Raw genomic sequence first — 20,225 nt, forward strand, 5'->3', positions numbered from 1 at the left:
GATAATAAAGTGAACAAGACATAGATAATAGATACTGATTTTGTAAGACAATAAAATGCCTGCTAATGTAGCAAAACTATGAAGGGATGAAAAAAAAAAACATTTAGGATTCCTTGTAGCAATGTGAAGGGCTGTTAGGGACTGCTCTCCAGCACTCACTAAAACTCCACAATCCATGCAGTATGATGTCATCTGGGAAAACTGTGGAGTCGAATCTTAAAGTTGAGATTGGACCTCTAAATGGGCTCTCTGCCCCAGTGTTGTTGTGACTGCTATTGAAGTTGAGTCCTGCAGCCTTGCACTGCTTCTTGTTGCTTTTACACCATTGCTTTGATGTGTTTATGGACGGTAAAGCATTGATGTAGTCCTGCAAGACTATTTTTATTTGAACCCTTTGACATCTTAAACAATGTTCACGATAGATAAATGGGCATGTTCTTATGGTTTTAGTTGAAAAGTATATTATTCAATGACATTGCATTATTTCCTAGAGACAATATTTTCTGTTTTGTTTCTTAATTTATAATTTTTAGTGGGTTTGTAAAGTTGTACATTATTTTTGTTCTATGGTAACAATAATGGCAGCTGGGACAGGAAGAATTTCAAACATATGCACCAAGAAATGTGCAAAAATATAAAAGGGGAAAAATAGCATTGTGAATAGCTGTAACACGCTGCTCACCGGCAGTTATAACAACACTACACTCCATGCAATATGTGTCCATTCTTGATAACTCTGGAGCAATATTTGCTGCAGTAGTCTGCACCTCTAAAGGAACTTTTTGACTGGAAATAGTTATTATTGGTGCCAATAATGTAGATGGTCCTCCAGCTTCCGTCTACTTGACTGCCAGTTAGAGCTGTGTTCTATGTTGGGATTTAAGATGATCAACCATGGACGTTATCCCACATGAATATTTTTTATTCATCTCTCTAGAGTGGATCTTTTCTTACAGTGTGCATTGTATTAGTTTTGGAGCAGTTTTTGATTTCAGGTGAGTTTAGGTAAAAATGGGTAGTTTTATGGGTGTTTTGTAGTTATGTTCTATTTGTGAGTTCAGGTGTTGAAAGTTATTTTTTTTAATTGTTTTGTTAAATGTGTTGTTAAAGTTAAACACTTATGTTACTAAACAGCTAGACTCAAACGTTGTGGAAAATATGTTTAAATATCTCTTATATTTTGTCATTTGTACCTTTGACTACTGATGTCACTGCAGCCTTCAGTGTTGCCATGAAGAAGGAACCTTTTTTTTATTTAGTTATTACAACTAATGTATACAATGGGAAGAGTTAAATTAGTATCTTACTAAATATCTACACTGAAACTTTATGTAAAATATGTGTATGTATGTGGGTTACAATTTGTCAAAAACACCCAGTATTCAAAGTGTGTTCTTGGTAATGACACTCATAGAATCATACATGCAATCATCAAGGATGTTCTCTCTTCACCACTCTGCAAACGCTCCTCCTAGGCATAATACTAGTTGGGGAATGAAGCCCCCCTGGCTACTAAGTCTCTGGGGGCCAAATACCCCTCCTAATTCCTCCAGCAAGTCCCACCCAGTCAGTTTGCTAATAGGTCTTCAGAGGCCATGCCCCCTTTCTGCACCACTGCAAACGCATCTCCTGGCACACTACCAGTTGGGGAATAAAGTTTTCAGGGACATTATCGTTCACTCAGATTTCACAGGCACAAAACCAGAGAAATTCTGCAGTTATAGTTACCTGAGCTAACTATAACTTTTTCCCCTGCAATGCACTGCTTATCACTTCACATATTACATCACTCATTACATGGTCAATGACATCACTGATAACATCACTGCTGACATATGAAATGACATCACAGATTACATCACTGATGACATCATCCACAAATCACTAACACCCCCACTCACACCCCTATAGAATCTTTCATGAGCTGCTCCCACCTAGCCATTCATAAACCCATTCACAGATCCATACCAGAACTCACACAACCAATCACTGATTCATAGACATATACACACATCCACTCAATCATGCATGCAGCCACTCACACACCCACTCACTCACTAATACTGCCACTGACATATCCACTCATACACACATACAACCACTCATACACTGAGACAAATACCCATAGAGCTACTCGCACACCAACTCACTCACCCATACAGTCAATCACACAGCCACTTACTTACCCATAGAGTCATGCACCCATTGAATCATCAATACAGGCACTCATATTGAATGAGCAATACACCTTGGTATATTTATTTAACACTCAAACTTTCTTTTAAAAAGGCACAATTACTGGATGATGTCATCAGTGTTGTAAGTGGTGATGTTATGAGTATTATCATAATTGATGTTGTTTGCGATGTCATCAATACACAGAAGGGGAGATGCCAGATATGGTTTATAGAGCAAATCTTAACCGATTGAGTGGTTTCATGTATTTGGGACAGAACTATAACTCAGTTTTCCAAGCGAAATATGTATGTAGTTTTAGTTTTATACTTTATTGCTTGATTTAAAAAAACCTTTGCAAGTTACAAAAGATAAAAGTATTTAAAAGTGTACATATGTAAAAAAAGGAATGCAAATTCCTGTCCAGTATAAATAAAAGTAGCAAATATTATGCTGATGGAAGGTCACTTGGATCGATCACATCACAAACTCTTTTTTCTGCTTGGTCCAAGAACCTGACCAGGGCACAATTTAGTTCGGTGTTCCGGGGATCAAAGCATGCCAGAACTGCAGCCCTGCATGATCTCACCATATTTTTGTTCCAAAGTTTCCTTAAGAGGAATCGTCTTTCGTGCAACAGGTTTGGGCAGAGGCATAGGATGTGTGTGATGTCTTCTTTGTGTTTCCCACAAAGTCGACAGGGTTCGTGGCCATTGACTCTTTTCCATTTTGGCAAGTGACACGACAAGTTGATGAGTCCCATTCTTAATTTTAAGAAGCTTAGTTTTGTACGTGCAGTGAATGTTAAGGTTAGGTACGGCTGTGGAATCAGCTGGACATAGGATTGCAAGGTCATCCAGCCGTGACTTCTTTTTGCTAGCCGAGCCTTGTCTTCCACTAAAGAAAGTTTTTTAGCGCTTATTTTTGCTAATCGTTTGAATTCATTTTGGCTTACTTGCAGATTCCAAAGGTCGTTCAAACCTAGGGTTCTTAGCCCTTTTTCCCAATAGTCATGTCCTGCTCGCCAAAGGTTCTTGTTAAGACTGGCCCATAGGTGTTGGCCTAGGCTGCCTTCCTTCGATGACCTCAATTTGTGGCAGCACATTAAGAAGCTCTTGGCTCTGGCCAATGATTGGTTACGGATGCCCAGTTCCAGCCTGATTTGCGCCGGTGATGTTTGGTTTGGTAGCTTGAACACTATTCTATAAGTTTTTGCGATGATTTTATCCAAGTTGCCACTGTCCAATCCTTTTAACACCTCGCTACCATAGGTTAATGTTGGAATGATTTTTGCCTGCGCGACCTGTATTGTTAGTGCAAATGTTGGGCCAAGTAGCTTTTTGTGTAGGGTGCTGATTGCGAAAGCAAGTGCTGCTCCCTTCTTTTTTTGTTCTTCAAGGTGGTTTTTATATCTGCCGTTGTTATTAAAAAAGACGCCAAGGTACTTATGACAGCTGGATTCAGCAATGCTTTCCCGGTTCAGGACCCAAACCAGCTTCTTTGCCCTTCCTGGACGCACCGCCAAAATTTTTGTCTTCTTGTTGTTGATCTGAAGCTCATTTTTGGTTGAATATTCGGAGATTGCGTCCAATAGTCTTTGCATACCAATCTTTGTTTTACTAAGGAGGGCCACATCATCAGCATATAGCAGGTTTGACAAAACGAAGCCAGCTGCTTTAGGAGCGTGGGAATTTACCTTATTTAAGGCATCAGGAAGGTCTGATAGGAACAAATTGAAAAGGGTGGGGGCCAAAACACATCCTTGTTTTAGGCCTTTTGTTGTCAGAATTGGGCGTGATAACCTAGAGCCGTCCCCAATCTTGATCCTCACCCATGTGTCCTGATGCAGAAGCTGTATGGCTCTTAAAATGTCTTCTGGGACGTTTAACCTGGAGAGCTTCTGCCAAAGCATTCCTCTATTAACGTTATCAAAAGCGGCATTATAGTCGATGAATCCCATATAGAGTGAGCTGGAACTGGCCTCCGCCTGGTCAATCAAACAGGAGAGGGTCATTAGATTGACAGAGGTGCCAGTATTGCTTGTAAAGCCGGTTTGATTTGGAGGAATTACTGAGTGGTCTTCTGCCCATGCTCTAAGTGAATTCAGCAACAATCCGGCAAAGTACTTTGCCTCATTGTCTATGAGGGCTATGAGGCGGTAATTCCCAGGTGATGTTTTATCCCCGCCTTTGAGAATTGGCGCAAGAATTGACCCCTGCCAAGAGGGCGGAATGATGTTGTTATGTAGGATGGTGTTAAAAGGGTGGCTAACTTCGAGGCCCAGAAGGTAACGTCCTCCTTAAACACAGCCTGAGGAATTCCGCCTGGGCCTGGCGCCCAATCTTTGCGACCCTTTTTGATTAGTTTTTCGATTTGGTCCTTCTGGATAATACTTGGTTCTTTCCCTTTTCGGTTCCTGGGACCCTGTGTTGTTCTTTCAATGTTTTGATCTGAATTGAGGGATAACTCCATTGTAAGCAATTTGGATTCCTGATCAGTAGACCATACTTTAGTGCCTTCAGCGATGGAATTCTGATAAAAGGTTATATCTTTTCGTTCATTAAAATGAGTATTTAGGAAGTCGACCCACTCGGACTCCAAGATGGTTGACAACGCGACTTTTTGAGCGCGCCCAGTTAGGCTGTTGATAGTGCACCAGAACCTTGCAGAGTTATTTGATTTGATGTCGTGCTGTAGTCTGACCCAGAAGGAGTTCCAATGAATTCTACGTTGTTCTCTTTTTGCCTTCTTCAAGTAGCTGCGGGCCTCTCTCCATTGTTCTATTATTAGCGGGTCTTTTGGATTTGTTTTTAAAGCCCGCCATAACCGATTCATGGTTCTTGTTGCAGATTGTATGTCGAGATTCCTACAAGGCGTCAGTTTTTGCCCATTCGGGTTGGCATGTCTTATCGGTTTGGCGTGTCTATTGATCAGTTCAATTGCAAAATTTGACCAGTTTGCAATATGGTCGATGGTGTTTCTGCTAGTGCTCTCGATAATTTGTTTGGCCTCAGTTGCTATTTGTTGGAAGTTGCTGAAGGAGCACTTAATTCGTTTAAGGTTGATCGTATACCTATCGGATGGCAGTGCCCTTTCCTCTTCATGTTGGGTTAGTCCGGAGATAAGCGTTATTTCTTGAGGCCGGTGATCGCTTTCCGTTCTGCTTCCAAAACTGAACCCTGCTATTTCATGAAGAAGTGACAGGCTAATAAAGGTGTAATCAATTAGCGAGGCACCGGTCTTCGATACGTAGGAGAAGCAAGAAGCTTGTCTTGAGGAAAGCGCCCATTTAGGGCTCTAAGACCCAGATTCTCAAGGTTGCTTTGTAGAGAGCGGCCCCTCAGGTCATCCTTGTTCCATCCTGGGTGGTCCTGTGGTGGTATGACCCAATTGCTTTCGTGTGATTTGGTTACTTCGTTTTTATGTAAATCAGACATTAGCCACATGTTGAAATCCCCTGATAGTATTATTTCTGGATTGGGGGATCCAGTTTTCACTGTTAGTATTGTTGCTGTTACCTCTTCAGTGAAAGATTGCCTTGATGTCGAATTTGGGCGGACATAGGCATTCATTAGGACGAGAGACCTGCGCTTGCCTTTGTTCACGGTGTAGGAAATGCCCACGGATTGGAGGGAGTGTGATGAACTCGTTAACTCCCATGAGGCAATTGCGTTGTCGATTGAAATGTAGATCCCCAGGCCGCCACTGCCTCTACCCGAAGATTTCAATTTTTGGGCTGGAGTGTGATGAGTTTTAAAGCCTTCTATGTGCTGTGGTTCAGATCGCCATGTCTCTTGTAGTAATAATATGTCGAATTTTCGAAGATAGGAGATTATCGCTTGGTCCTCCATTTTGTTGTTTAAACCGTTTATGTTCCACGAGCAAATCTTTAGGGGACACATAGTCGCGCTCCTTTCACTGTTGAGCTGTCACCGTAGGAGCCGAGTAGTGTTGAGAGTGCCTGCCAGCCATGACCATGATCCGGCCTCGTCCCGATCCCTGTTGGATGGGATCCTGTTGTCTCTTGGTTTCCTGCCTTTATGGTCACAAGTCGGTGTTTTATTGCAAGCACCACTAAGGACTGAATATACTGCTCCCCTTTCGACTCTCGTGCGCTCGGTGTGACGGCTTGCATGCAGGACATGAGGGTAAGCCACTTCCTTCCCCGGTTGTATGAGTATGCCCCACTGTTTAAAAGTTTCTATGTGCCCTAAGATGTTATTCCTTGCCTCTTCCGATCTCCAGATGACCTTTGTGGTTTCATTTATTTGGTCGTGGCATGGTGGAATAAATTCTACTGATGTGATGTCTTCCGAGGTAATGGTGTTTGACAGGCCTATTGCTTGTATCAGCTTTATGATGTTCCCGCGATTCAAGATATCGTGGCTTCCTTTGGACTTATACTCCGGGTAAAAGAGTATGGAAGTTAGATCGCCGCTGAGGGAGGCCCTAGACGGCCCAGGATTTAGCTCTGGTATTTGGGCACAAGGCATTTGGTCTAATTTTATCAGAGGGCCCATTGGTTGAGCATTTGTTAATTTGTGTATGGATGTGGAAAAGTCCTCGATCTGTTCGCTGAGACACTTTTGCTTTTTTCCTCGGGTTGTCTGAGCTGCGGCTCCTTTCTCATACTCCGGGGATGAACCTGGATGATGTTTGGCAAGACTGTTGGTGGGTGCTTGGTTTAACGTCGTCGTACTTCCAGGTGGATTGAGGAGTTGGCTGGAATTTTGGCCCTGCACCTGTGCATTATGCGGGGGAGGTTTGTCTGACAAGGTCTTGTTCGTGGTTGTGTTTTGCTCCATTAACCCGCTGTGTGCGGTTTTTCCTAAAGGAGCACTTGCTGCTTCTTTTTCTGATGGTGAGGGAGGAGTGTCGCTCTTCCTTTTTTTCCTTCCCTGCAAAATTGGTTGTTCTTCTGATATAGAACTTTGCTCGTCTGTACTTTTTGGATCAGTGCACTCTGTAACTTCTGGTCATCTGAGAGTGTTAAACACCGGATAGAGGCTAAGATCTTGTTTGCACCTTCCCATCTTGTTGCGTCCTTTTTGCTTCCTTTGTCTTTTCCCCTTTCCTGCAAGAGCTTCCATATCTTGATTAGTTACGGATGGAAGAGTGGAATTTGCTCTGCCTGTGGATAGGGGTAGTGGTAGTTTGCTCATATGACGAGTGAACGCTAATGTGTCCGGGGGTGACGAGGAGTTTGTTTCCATATCCCCTTGTTGCCCCGAGTTTGCTGCCGTTTCTACTTTGTGAACCACGCCTGAGTCTCCACTACTACCATTTTCATGGAAGGACTTTGGGGTTGTGATTTCTTTTAGGTCTGCCAGGAGTTTTTCCATCATCCCAGGAAGTGTACTAAGTTTCTCGACTATTGGAGTACAATCGCATCCTTGTTGCGGCCTATCCGCAGCTGCTTGGGCCCGTCTAATCAAGCTGTTTAAATTTGTGATCTTGTCGTCTATTTTGACTACGTACACAGCCAGTGTGTTCAGACGGCTAATTTGTATGTCCATTTTGTTAGCTTGATAGGTCATTGCGTCAGCTGACCTTTGAAGAATGTCTAAGGCTATGACCCAAGCCTTCTCTTGTGTAAAATCCTCCTTTTTCTCCTCGTTTGGTATGTATGTATATATCAAACATATTAAACATACTATTCATTTATTGCTACATATTAAAAATACTATTCATTTATTGCTACAAACAATATATTTAATAAAAAAGATATATTTACCTCAGGAAGGGTTTCAATAAAATCATGGATATTTGCGGCTTTGGCTGCCTCTTCAATCTCCTCCTCTCTAACAATTCTGCTGTTGTCACCATACTGAATATTTTCAGCAATGCTGCAGTCAAATAGGACAGGTTCTTGAGATACAATGCCCAACTGTGACCTGAACCACTGCACATTTAAGGATTTTGTATCAATTCCATCTGCAAGCTGCATGGATAAAAGCAGAAGTGAGTTTTAGGCAAACTGGTTTTTTGAAAGAAACACAAGTAGTATAATAAAATAAATTAATAGTGATTAAACATGAAAGACGAAATATTGCATTCAGTTTCATCTCAGAAGAGTACATCTTCTTATTTACTTTCCTACTTTGAGAAAGAAAACATTCATGAACAATAGAAGACAAAGCACAAGTACATTTTGATTAGTGAACTTAAATTAATCACTTACTGTGCACTTATTCCCTTATTTAAGCAAAGGGATTTGATTCTCAACGAAATCAGGTATTTGGATATATATCTTTGTGGCTTTTTGGAATTCATAAACAATTCCATCTGTATTCCTGAAAAACCATGACTTTACCTGAGAGCTTAAACAGTGAATTATGTATATATTAGGAAATGGAGCAAATGCACATCTCCTAATGTGTAAATGTTATGCATCAGTGCATATTCCAACTTGTTTTTTTTCTCCATATCAAAATCATTTTCCACATCCATGCATTTTCTGCTGCTTCCTGGGTATTTTAACCCTTATAAATAGATGTCATCCTTCTGCATACCAATAGTACATCACTGACTGTTGTCAGTGTAGGAAACTACCTTCTAAAGGTTTGTAAACACCCAATGCATTTGGTTTGATGGGCATTCATTTACCATCTTTTGCATTTTCCCTAATGCTGGAAAGACCACAGTGTACTTAATATGATAGTAATATATGATGCTATTTACTCACACATAAGCTTGATTGCAACATATCAGTGTTGGTTTATGAGGGAGAATTAATGTTTTTTTTCCAATATACTAAGGTGAATGTACACTCAAAAGTTAAGATATTTTCACAACTAGGTCAGACTTAGGCTTTTAAGTGTTCCCTTGCCATCCTCCTTCTATCGAGGACAGCAATAGTGGTGAATTCACCCTGCAGGGTTTGTATTAATATGCTAGGAATACCACATGGGGTAGATAATGGCTTTATTTGAATCATCATTTTGTCAGGTGATAACCTTAGGTGTATTCATGCATTAAGAGCCTAAATTAATACTCTCTGACAAATATATTTCCCTCAAACAGTACATAATGCTGCCGATCAGAAATATATTTTGATTTTTGCTCCAGCAAAATGCCTCCAAAGCATAAATCATTAGACCTTTGCTACCTTGGTTTTATTGATCAGGGATAAATTAAGGATTTCATCCAATTTAGCACAAGCTCACAGTATATTTTTATTTTGGTTGTTGACATGCTACCATTGTGTGTTTCATTTTTTGTTTAATTTTTCATATACTGAGGATTCATAGTAATAGCTTTAATTTCCACCATTGTGTACTAATTAATGTGTCTCTTGTGGTATTGCAGTCTTAACATTTGCATTGATTTTGTTTCGTTGTGATATATTGTCTGTAAGAAATGGAGTTATTACTTGCAAAGGACGTGTGTTCTTTGCAAGTAATACGTCTGCACATTCTCTTTATTGGGGTCCCTTTTGACTTAGAGCTAAGTTCTGGACCTAGACCTACTGTCCTTGGTAAAGAACTGGGAAGAATGTGGCATAAAGTTACCTGCACGACCTTAGACCCCTTACTCAACTATCAGCTGGACCCTTTGTCTAGTGACATTGATGAAAATGTGTCCAAACTTAATTCCGCTCTGCTCCTTGCCATTGATTCCATCTCCCCTCTCAAACCTATTACCTCTGCTAGAACTCGGCCCTCTGCCCCTTGGTTCTCTCCGACCCTCCGTGAGGAAAAAAGCCGCTGCAAAATATTAGAACGCAAGTGGCGGCAGAATTATGACCCTGAATCTAAAGCAATTTACAAAATCGCTTTGAAAAAATTCCTTAAACTAAAAAGAGACTATTTCTCTCTACAAATTTCTAACGCTAAGAACTCATCTAAAACCCTTTTTAATATTGTTAAGGAATTTGTAAACCCTCCCGCCAGGGCCTCTCAGAACCCCTCTAGCCATGCACTATGTGATGGACTGTCTGATTATTTTTTTGAGAAAATGGATAAAATTAGAACTTCGTTTCCTACAGAGGAACCCTCCCCGGTCCCCCCTGTCATGGCCCCGGAAACTGCTTCTTTGCAGTCTTTTAACGAGTTGACTCTTGAGACCGCACTCAGGCTATTCACCCAGTGCAAATCTGGCTCTCCTTCCGACCCAATCCCCGCCAAGGACATGGGCGACCTGGACCCCTCACTGGCTAGACCCTTTCTTTCTATTTGGAATGCCTCCCTCTATCATGGCATATTTCCGACTGCTTGGAAGGAGGCTTTGTTGGTCCGCATCCTGAAAAAGCCTGATGCTGATCCTACAAAATTTAGCAATTATCGCCCCATTTCCCTCCTCCTCAAACCTGCAAAAATTCTGGAAAAGGCCGTGCAGCTACAACTGACAGAATACCTAGAAAACAATTCTTTACTGCACGATTCTCAATCCGGATTTAGAGCGGGTTTCAGTACCGAGACTGCTCTTTTGGAAGTATCTGAGACGATCCGTGAGTGTGTGGATAGGGGCGAGGAGGCCATGTTGGTCCTCCTCGACCTATCCGCCGCTTTTGATACGGTTTCACATAAAATCCTACTAAATCGTCTAAGGCAGGTTGGAATTGGTGGCTCCGCATTATCCTGGGTTGAGTCATTCCTTACGGGCAGATCTCAGAAGGTGGCGCTCAGGCCTTTTAAATCAGAGGGTAAACCCCTGCTGTGTGGTGTTCCGCAGGGCTCTGCCCTGAGCCCTCTGTTTTTTAACGTTTATCTCGCACCCTTGGCTGCAGTGGTGGAGTCCTGTGGGGTCAGAGTGGTCTCTTACGCTGATGATACTCAGCTGATATTCTCTTTTAGAGATCACTCTGACTCCACCTTTGCCAACTTCCGCCAATTTTTGGATAACATCTGTGCCTGGATGACCATCAACCACCTTAGGCTTAATACTGATAAGACAGAGGTCTTATTTTTTAACCAGAAAACTCTAATATCCCCCAGCCTGTGGTGGCCCACAGTGCTTAACCCCTCGCCCACTCCTGTTCAATCAGCACGTAACCTTGGTTTTCAGTTTGATGACTCACTTTCTTGTAAAGCGCAAATCAACAAGGTCACCTCAGCTTGCTTTGCGAAACTTCGCATGATTAAAAAGATCTTCCCCTACCTCCCCTTAGACGCCCGTAGAACCATCACTCAGGCCCTCATCACATCTCATTTAGACTACGCCAACAGCTTGTACGCCGGTGCCCCTCAATATTTGATCGATCGTCTTCAGATCGTGCAGAATGCGGCAGCTAGACTGATTGGAAATATCCCCTACCGTCAGTCGGTTGCTTTTTATTGCAAAGAGCTACACTGGCTTCCCATTGCAAGCCGCATTCAATTCAAGATCCTCACCCTCACCTTTTGTGCTATCAATGGCCTTGGGCCAGGATACCTGAAAAAGCGAGTGGTAATATCTCAATCAGGCAGATCACTGAGATCTAACAATTTACGTCTCTTGATTGTACCACGCTTTCGACGATCCAGAATGGGCGGCAGAGGGTTTAGCGTAATGACTGCTAAACTATGGAACTGCCTCCCACTTGACCTCAGGTTCTGCCCGTCTGAATCCCTCTTCCGTAGTAAATTAAAAACGTGGCTGTTCTCCAGATCATGAATCTAGTCCTACAATTGTCCTGTTCCTCTCCTATATTCCTGAGCTTCTGTTTTAGCGCCGGGACACCCCTCCGGGGGTAGCTGCGCGCTGTATAAGCTACTTAAATAAATAAATAAATAAATAAATCCAAAAGACCCTATTGTAACACTTGTAGTAGAGCACTTGTAGAAGAGCTGTCTAAGGTCTACAAGGGTGAGGTGGTCTGGGTTAATACCCCCAGCTCGCTACTACACAAATAAACACTCAAAACATCATTGTTCAGTCAGTGTTTTTTCTTTTGAAAAGAACAAGTACTTTATGACACATACTATGCTTTGATTAAAAACATATACAATCAGGTAGACAGACATACCTTTGGCGACACCTTCAGGGTAGTTCACATCCTCCATGAAACCCTGCACCCATGATTATATCCCTTACTTATACTAAATACAATATCACAATATAAGGGGTGTTTTTAAAAATATGGTTGGCCTCTGGCAGGGAGTCACTACATTAGTAACAGCAGAAACATGTTATAATAAAAAGTGTGCAAAATTTGCAACATATTTTAACACAAAATGTAAACTCACATCAGTTTTCTGTGCGAAGATGAATGTAAACAAATTATCTGTCAACAACAGCTGCTCACATTGTTTTTCTGGTGTGAATTTTACAATTCGTTGCTTCATTCTTTGGTGTGTAGTTACACAGAGTTATGTAATTGTATAATTTCTGGGATTTCACATAAATTCACAAAAATATAAATTATGCTGGCTATTTATAATCCAACGTTCCAACACCTTATTTCTATGTGTATGCTGCTGCCATTGCAGTATTAGGATCAACCAACAGAGGTCATCACGATCCACAACCTAACTGTAAATGTATCAGCTCCAGATTTAAGAAGCAAGCACATTTTTCTTGGGCCACTCATGTAACCCCCTCAGAGATTTAGGGCAAATTATGGTACAGCATCTTCTCAGGAGACTGCTGCACTCTCTGCAGCCCTCTACCATACGTTTTTTAATAATGTTAAGTGATGCCCCTGCCCTTAGTGGATCACCACGAAAGCTTATATACAAATATTTTAGCCCTCATGAAGGCTAATGTGGTGCTCCACAGTCTGAGGTGTGAATAAATATTCAGCACCCTTGTAATGAGTTTCTTTTTTATAATATTGTGGCCTCACACTGCATTTTCTTTCATTACTAGGTACATGTGCCTACTCAGACACCAAGGAGTACATTCCATTGGTGGCTGCAGGGGGAGACCTAAGGCCTCCACAGACACTGCGGTTTCCCTGCACACCTTCAATGAGCCATTGCGGGTGCCAGCAACATTCTTTCCTGTCCCTGCTCTGGGTGGGAGTAAAGTGTGTCACTTAGGCTGTTGCCCAGAGGTGGGAGTAACTTTTTCCTGACCTGCCAGGGGGCACAAGGCAATATGCTTATATGCCCTACCCCCTGACAAAGGCACATGGCGGACACTGCATCTTGCACTTGTTGGTGTTCATGGGATGTCCTCTAGGACATCGTGCCTTATGGGGCAGGTGTAGTTGAGAAAGAGGGCCCACCACAGCTCCCTACCCCCAAACCTGTAAATGAAGCAGATTGCCCCAGCACCTGGGGGATTTGCTCTCTCAGGGGGAGTTTTAGGATTTTTGTAATGTTGCTTTACTCAATTAATTTCCCACTCGGTCTCGCTGGAGGACAACACTTGAGATGCCTATTTCTCCAGACCCATATGGCCAATTCTGCTAATATTGATTTTGTTTTGCTCTTGGGTACCAGTTCAGGGCCAGAAGAATATTTTCTTCAGTTCCCTGTCCTCCAAATGTAGTTTTGTTTGCTTGAATTTTGTTGCTCTCTTCAACAGACCTGTCCTCTGCCTGGGCTCCTGATGTTCTCTCTAGCTTGGTGAGGATCTTCGGCAGCAATCCACATTCTTCAACCTTCCTGCTGCATTCCTTAGGCTCCATGGCCTTGCATGATTTGCAGGGCCCCTGTGTGACAGCAACAGAGTCAGGGGCCAGTCCAAAAAAGTCCCAGAGAAACCCTTTAGGGTCACCTAGGTGGGTTATTTCTTCTACTGTTCCTCAGAGGGCTTTTAGAAGCCATTTCCACTGGCCCTGGAGACCCCCAACATACGCATGGATGCCGGGTGACTCAAAGCCCTTTAATCCATCTTCTCAGTGGGGTAAGATGGCTTCTCCTTCCATATGGGCATTCTTTTGCTGTACTCCCACCCATGTCCAGTGTCCTCTGAAGTGTCTCTCCCTTGAGAAGAGATTTTTAAGTGTAGGCACCTCTATCTAATCCCAGGATGTTGTACCCAACCATGCCCCAACCCTCCTGCACAGCATTGTAAGGAATTTAACAATGGTGACTTCAAGTGGTCTATGAAAAGACTTTCCCTGTGAGCCACATCCCTGCCCCAAGTGACACAGCTGCCTGTGTTTGGCTCAGGAGGTCTGGCTTTGATCCTTTGTTTGTCCAAGCCAGGTGCAATGTGAACAGTTAACACAAGCAGATGTCCTCTCCACTCATTCCTTTCCCAGGAACTAGACCATGCACTGTTAATGGCTTTATTATGTGAAGAGACCATTAATCCCCCTGCTGTCCAGCAGGGTACTTAACTTGGCCTAGTAAGGGGCACAAAGTCTTGAAATCTAATCTTGGCTGAGCCCTGGAAATAATACAACTCTCAAAGGGGCATAAGCAGTACAGTTATCACAAAAGTGACAGTGGATATTCACTCAGTATACCTGCTTACAAGGCATGAGAATGGCGAACCTGTGAAGTGTGCATATTTTACCCTTAGGTAAAATACAGTGACCCCAAAATCCTTTCAGTAAGCACTACAGACTTACACTATAAATGCCTACTCACACTATCCAGCATATACAAGGTCAGCACCAATCCCTGAAGGGCCCCTCCATTAACAGTCTGCTTGCAGGCAAATATCGAGCTGAGCTAGATGATAGTCTCACATATGGGCCGGGATGCCCGCCACCCCCTCCCAACACCAATTCCCCATGGGAGGAGACAGACGCAAGTTTTAGCTTTTGGAAGGCGGGGGGGAGTTACCCCCCTGGCCGTATTTATTAAAATATGAAACAAAATTTAAAACTTTAAATTAAAACGTTTTATGAATTATGTACAATTTTACTTCCATTGCATTTTGATGAAGACAAGTTCTTTGGCTAACCTTAACAGATCTCTAATACAAAGGTTTCCTAGCCGAGTCTAGCATCCTGAAAATGCATAACATTCTAAAATAAAATTGTACATCCTAGCATTAAGGGCCCACGGCAAGGTCTTAACCGGTGCCAGATCCCTACTACCAAATTCCCGCCCTCACGGTGTGAGTGGCGCATGCGCAGAGGACTTTACCCTCGTTGCCAACTTCCCTTGTCGTGGGGGCCCCCTTTCACTCGACGCCTTCTTAAAGGTCGTCCGAGTTCCCGTGCGAGGTATCCGTAAGAAGGACAACGTGGACTCCCCCCCTTCCCCACACTCTCTTCCGCCGGAGCGGATATCCGGCCCCCGGGAAATTCGTAGGAGGGGCATATAGCCGTCTCCCCCCTGGGAGGGGCCTACAGCCGTCTCCCCCTAGGCGACCCATCCGTAGTGGGTGCCGCCTCCCCGTGGGAGGGGCCAATGGCTGCCTCCCCCCGGGCTTTCCCATCCGTACTGGGTGGCGCCCCCCCTAGGGACCTTGAAATCACTGCTCACCGATCATGACCTTACCGCCACAGGCCGGATAGTTGACCGACTATCCGGCCCCCCACACCTCCTAAAGGTCATGTCTCCTTAATCCCACTAGCCATGCTATGAAGTCTCCTATGAGTAAATCATTCCCAGCCCTGGACAGGTGAACCCCATCATTCAAGTAACAGTGATCGCCCCAAATACACCCATGGGGAATGCTTTGCAAATGCGCGGAGCGAAACAACTTCTCAATTTTGTTGTTGACCCTCTTTACTGAGTGGTTCAACGCCGTTACAGAGATACCCCCCCGCCAGATTCTCCTGGGGATCATGCGGGACCATGCAATCATACACCCCGGGAGCCTCTTAGCCAACCAGCTGACTGCCGACAATATGTGTTCAACTAACACCCGTCTTCCCAGTCTTACCAAGTCATTGCCTCCCAGGTGCACTATGATTACAGATGGCGGTGACCTTTGCCGCCCTAAGAGTCCCTCCACAAAGGTTTGAAATTGGTCAAAACAGAGGCCTCCCTTCCCATGGAAGGTCACTCTGAACCCATATTCCCCAGATGCGTGAGTCGTGTCACCTGCCATGAATACGTCCCCAGCGCGCCTCACGTATGAGTGGCACACGACCCATACCACTTGATCTCCAGTCGGTGATCCTTGACCGCTGGTCCTCTGGTGTTGGGTCGATCCCAAATTCCGCCCGCGTCACAGGCTTGCGAAACTGTAATCCAAACAAAAGACAACAAGCGTGAGTGCATTTCATCTGTCTTTTACAACATGTGCAGACGCACATACCTCTTGAAACAGTTCGAGGACCAACGGCCTAACTGTTTCACTTCTTCCGCACCCAGACCCCGAGCCGTAGCCTCAGTAGCGGCCCCTATTCTGAATGAGTGGGTCCCAAAATCGCACGGGTTCAAGCCCACCGCAGCAATCGTAATTGCCAGCACCCTCCGAAACTGGAATTTCGTCAACGGGGTGCCGTCTTGTGTCTAAACAGGCCCCCCCCCCATGTCGCCGACCTCTGTGCCAGGTAGTCCTCCAAATACCTTATGGGACAACTGGGGCTCCCTCGGGCGCGCTGCAAAACAACACTACTCCCCAAAGCTTCCTGGTCTGTCTTGGACCTGGCTATCGAGATCAACATAGAATCACCCCGTATTTGAACATGATCCCTGCATAAACCTCCCTCCACATCCTTCTTGTTTCTTGCTACGAGTTCACTTACCCGCATGGCCCCATGGAATGCCAATGCGAAAGCCGCTCGGAACAGAATTACCTCGGAAGGGGAGGAGCATGTCTCATCAAGTTTTGCTAGTAGCAAGGACAATCTTTCTAAACCAATCGGGTGCCTTGTATCTTGTCTGCGACCTTCCAGGCGCTGCCAACCGCGGAGCGCCTTCCTGACTAAGAAGGAACCCGTCGGATCCCGTATCCCGTGGAGCTGTGCCATGAATGATATGGCCGCCCTATGTCTGTTGGCAGTTGCGGCTGATCGGCCTTCCTTATGAAGCGCCACCAAGAACCCTAGGAAGGATTCTTCCCGCCCCCAGCTATGTCTCCCTACCGGCCCTAAAAAGGCACAGTATGAACGAAACGCTCCCTCATAAGCTTTCCTCGTCCTGGGCGCTAAGCTGGCTGCCATAAGGTCTTGTAATCCTGGGCATCGATCTGCCATAGTGATTCGGGGAACGGTGCCGCCACTAGTTCCGCTGTGGGTAGATAACCCCTGAAAGCCTGCATGTGTGAACGAGAGAGTGCATCAGCTGCATTATTCAGTACACCTGGCACATGTTTTGCCCTGAATTGTACATTCAATCTCATGCATCGCAATACAATTTCTTTCAACAGTCTCAAGATCCACTTGCAGCGTGCTGCCTGGTGATTAATGCACTCGACCACCGTCATGTTGTCTGACCAAAACACCACTGAGCGGTCCCTAAAGTCTTCCGGCCATGCCAACAGAGTCACCCAAATGGGAAATAGCTCCAAGAACCCAATGTTACCTGTTAAGCCACTGGAGTGCCACCACGTTGGCCATACTTGCGCCGACCATCGGTTACCAAAGATTGCGCCAAACCCCACACTCCCAGCTGAGTCGGTCCACAAACCCAGTTCGTCAGACGATGCCGGGGGTTTGTTCCACGCCACGCGACCGTTGAAGTCCACCAGGAATGCCAACCAAATGCGCATGTCCTGGCGAACCTCTGCCGACAGTCTCGTGCGGTGGTGTCCTTCCTTGAGGCCTACCATCGCTTGTGCAATGGAACGTGAGAAGGGGCGAGCCATCGGTATCACTTTTAGGGCAAAATTAAGTTGGCCCACTGTTTGTTGTAACTGGTGTAGGGTCACCTTGTCCCTACCGAGACATTGTATTAAGGAAGCCCTGAACTTGGCCACCTTCTCCATTGGCAGACCGAAACACCCCTCCACTGAGTCGAGCTCAATTCCCAGAAACTCCAGTGAGGTAGATGGCCCCACCGTCTTACCTGGTGCCAATGGGACCCCAAACTCCCGCATGAGTGTGCAGAAGTCCTGCAGTGTTTGTGCACATTCCGTAGTGTCTGCCGGACCCAAGAAAAGGAAGTCATCTAATTAGTGCATCACCTGTCTATGCCCAGTGGCCTCGGTGAACGCCCATTCCAAAAAGGAGCTGAACATTTCAAAATAGGCAAATGAAATTGAACAACCCATGGGCATGCACTTATCCATGTAATACTTCAGTTGGAACGTGAATCCCAGCAAGCGCTGGTCCCGAGGGTGTACCGGGAGCAACCTGAATGCAGACTCGATGTCTGATTTCGCCATCAATGCACCGGGGCCCAGGCGATTCAGTAGATCGACGGCATCGTCGAACGATGCGTATCGAACTGAACATACCTCAGGGTCAATAGCCTCATTCACCGAGGCCCCCTTCGGGGCCGACAGATTGTGAATGAGTCTATACTCCCCCGGGTCCTTCTTCGGAACCACTCCTAGAGGTGAACACACAAATTCCGCAACTGGCGGCAGGCAATCGGCCCCGCTACCCGTCCCAAGCTGACCTCTTTGGCAATTTTCTTGGTGGCCACCGCCGGGTTATGCTGAACAGATAGTTGGTTCTTACAGAAGGGGCTCCCCCGAAAATTCCCCGCCGAGATGTTGAAGCCATACAGAAAGCCATTCCTCAAAATCCCGGCGGATACATGATCTGGGTATTGGTTCAGCCAGGGGGTCAAAGCTAAGATATCGATGGGCGAAGATGTTTGCTTCCAAGGCACCACTTCAATCCTGCTTGGATCCCCCCTTTCCTCCCGCACTATTGGACTTGGATCTACAGCTAAGTTCTGGGTGTGAGGAGTTCCCACAGCCCGAACAAGCATGCCGGAACCTACATGTTCCTTGAGGCCTGTTACAGTTTCCTTTGTTGAAACCCCAACAAACCCCACGCTTGCCTCCATTCCCGCCGGACTTGGGATGTGACTCCCCCCGGCGCTCGCCCGAAAGGGCTGTGCCGGTCTCTGCTGGAATGTCCCAGACCCGCTCGTGCTTGGCGCCGACGTACCCGCCGGTCCCGGCAAAAGCTGATTATGCCACGACACCGTGTCCAGACAATCCCATGTTAAAGCCTCGTTAAACTCTTTTGCTTTTCGAAAGTTAACGTCATAACCCTTCCATTCATTTCCCCCGCACATTGCATAAAAATTAATGATCCTGTTCTGGTAACATGATAAGTCGGGCAACATTTCAGGTTTACGCTCCCCCATTACTGCCGTAAAAATAGAAAAGGCCTTGACCCAGTTCACCATGGTCTCATCGACCCTAAATTCCGCCATCTTGGCCCGCCATACGCTGGGGTGCCACAAATCTTTCTGGGTCTTCGCATATTCTATCTCACGATGGTCGGTCAACAGTGAAAACATATTAATATATTTGTTCCCCCATATCATTTCCTTTGTGGCCGCCCGAATGTGCTGAGACAACCTTTCCCGCCTTGAAGGCACTGAACTCTCCCCCACCAATGGCAATGGACTCTTACCGGGTTCAGCCGCCGTGTCCGTTGTCTTCGCTCGACCATCCGTTGTGACCCCCGTTGCTACCTGTGGGGGAATATAAGGAACATTCGCTGTCCCGGCCTCCCTTGACTGCCGCAACTGCTCAATTATTAGTCTGGCTTCCTCGGCCGGATCCCCCGCAGCCACTGCTCCCCCTGCTTTCTTCTTTAGCCAGGGTAACACTGCCACTAACTGAAGGGCCAGTTCTGGGGGCATCTGGTCATCCTCAACTGGCGTTATCACTACGGGGATTGGTAAACCCACGTCCGGACCTGGTACCGGGCTATCCACCGGTGCGACTGGGTTGGTTGCGCCCGGGCTCGCTGGGGGCACCTCTGGGGCTGGGCCCTCCCTGGAACCCGCCCTCCTCTTATTCCTCTTCCCCTTACCCTCTGGGGCGACATCCGGCAAGGCCGGCCCTATGACTTTTTTAGGCCGCCCCGAGAGGTTGTTCTGCGCTGCTATCTGTTTCTTGACATCCGCTAAGCCCCGACCGATCGCATCCACTTTACCCATTTTTCGGTCCATCACCGCTACTCGGTTCACCAGGGTGCGTAGCATCTTCTCCATCTCGGAGCTCTTTCCCGGTTTCTTGCCAGACATATCGTGGTTACTCCGTCCAACTCGATCCACAAGGTACTAGGTCTTCTACACGCCTGACACTGAAAGAGAAACAACAAAGATTACAAGTTCTCAAAATTGCCGCTTGTTCCTTCGAGG

The 20,225-nt window shown here is 45.5% G+C and overlaps 1 protein-coding gene across 1 annotated transcript in view; it reads right to left on the reverse strand.

Annotated features, from left to right (window-relative positions):
* The window catches only part of LOC147688995 (ATP-dependent translocase ABCB1-like), an 856,748-nt gene that overhangs the window by 52,386 nt on the left and 784,137 nt on the right, over window positions 1-20,225 (reverse strand). Inside the window, exon 28 of the mRNA XM_086941881.1 lies at window positions 7,910-8,116. Coding sequence (XP_086798007.1) covers window positions 7,910-8,116 — 207 coding nt within the window. The remainder of the gene's footprint in view (window positions 1-7,909; window positions 8,117-20,225) is intronic.

The sequence above is a fragment of the Lissotriton vulgaris genome, chromosome 10 (assembly GCF_964263255.1).
Source record: "Lissotriton vulgaris chromosome 10, aLisVul1.2, whole genome shotgun sequence".
NCBI lineage: Eukaryota > Metazoa > Chordata > Amphibia > Caudata > Salamandridae > Lissotriton > Lissotriton vulgaris.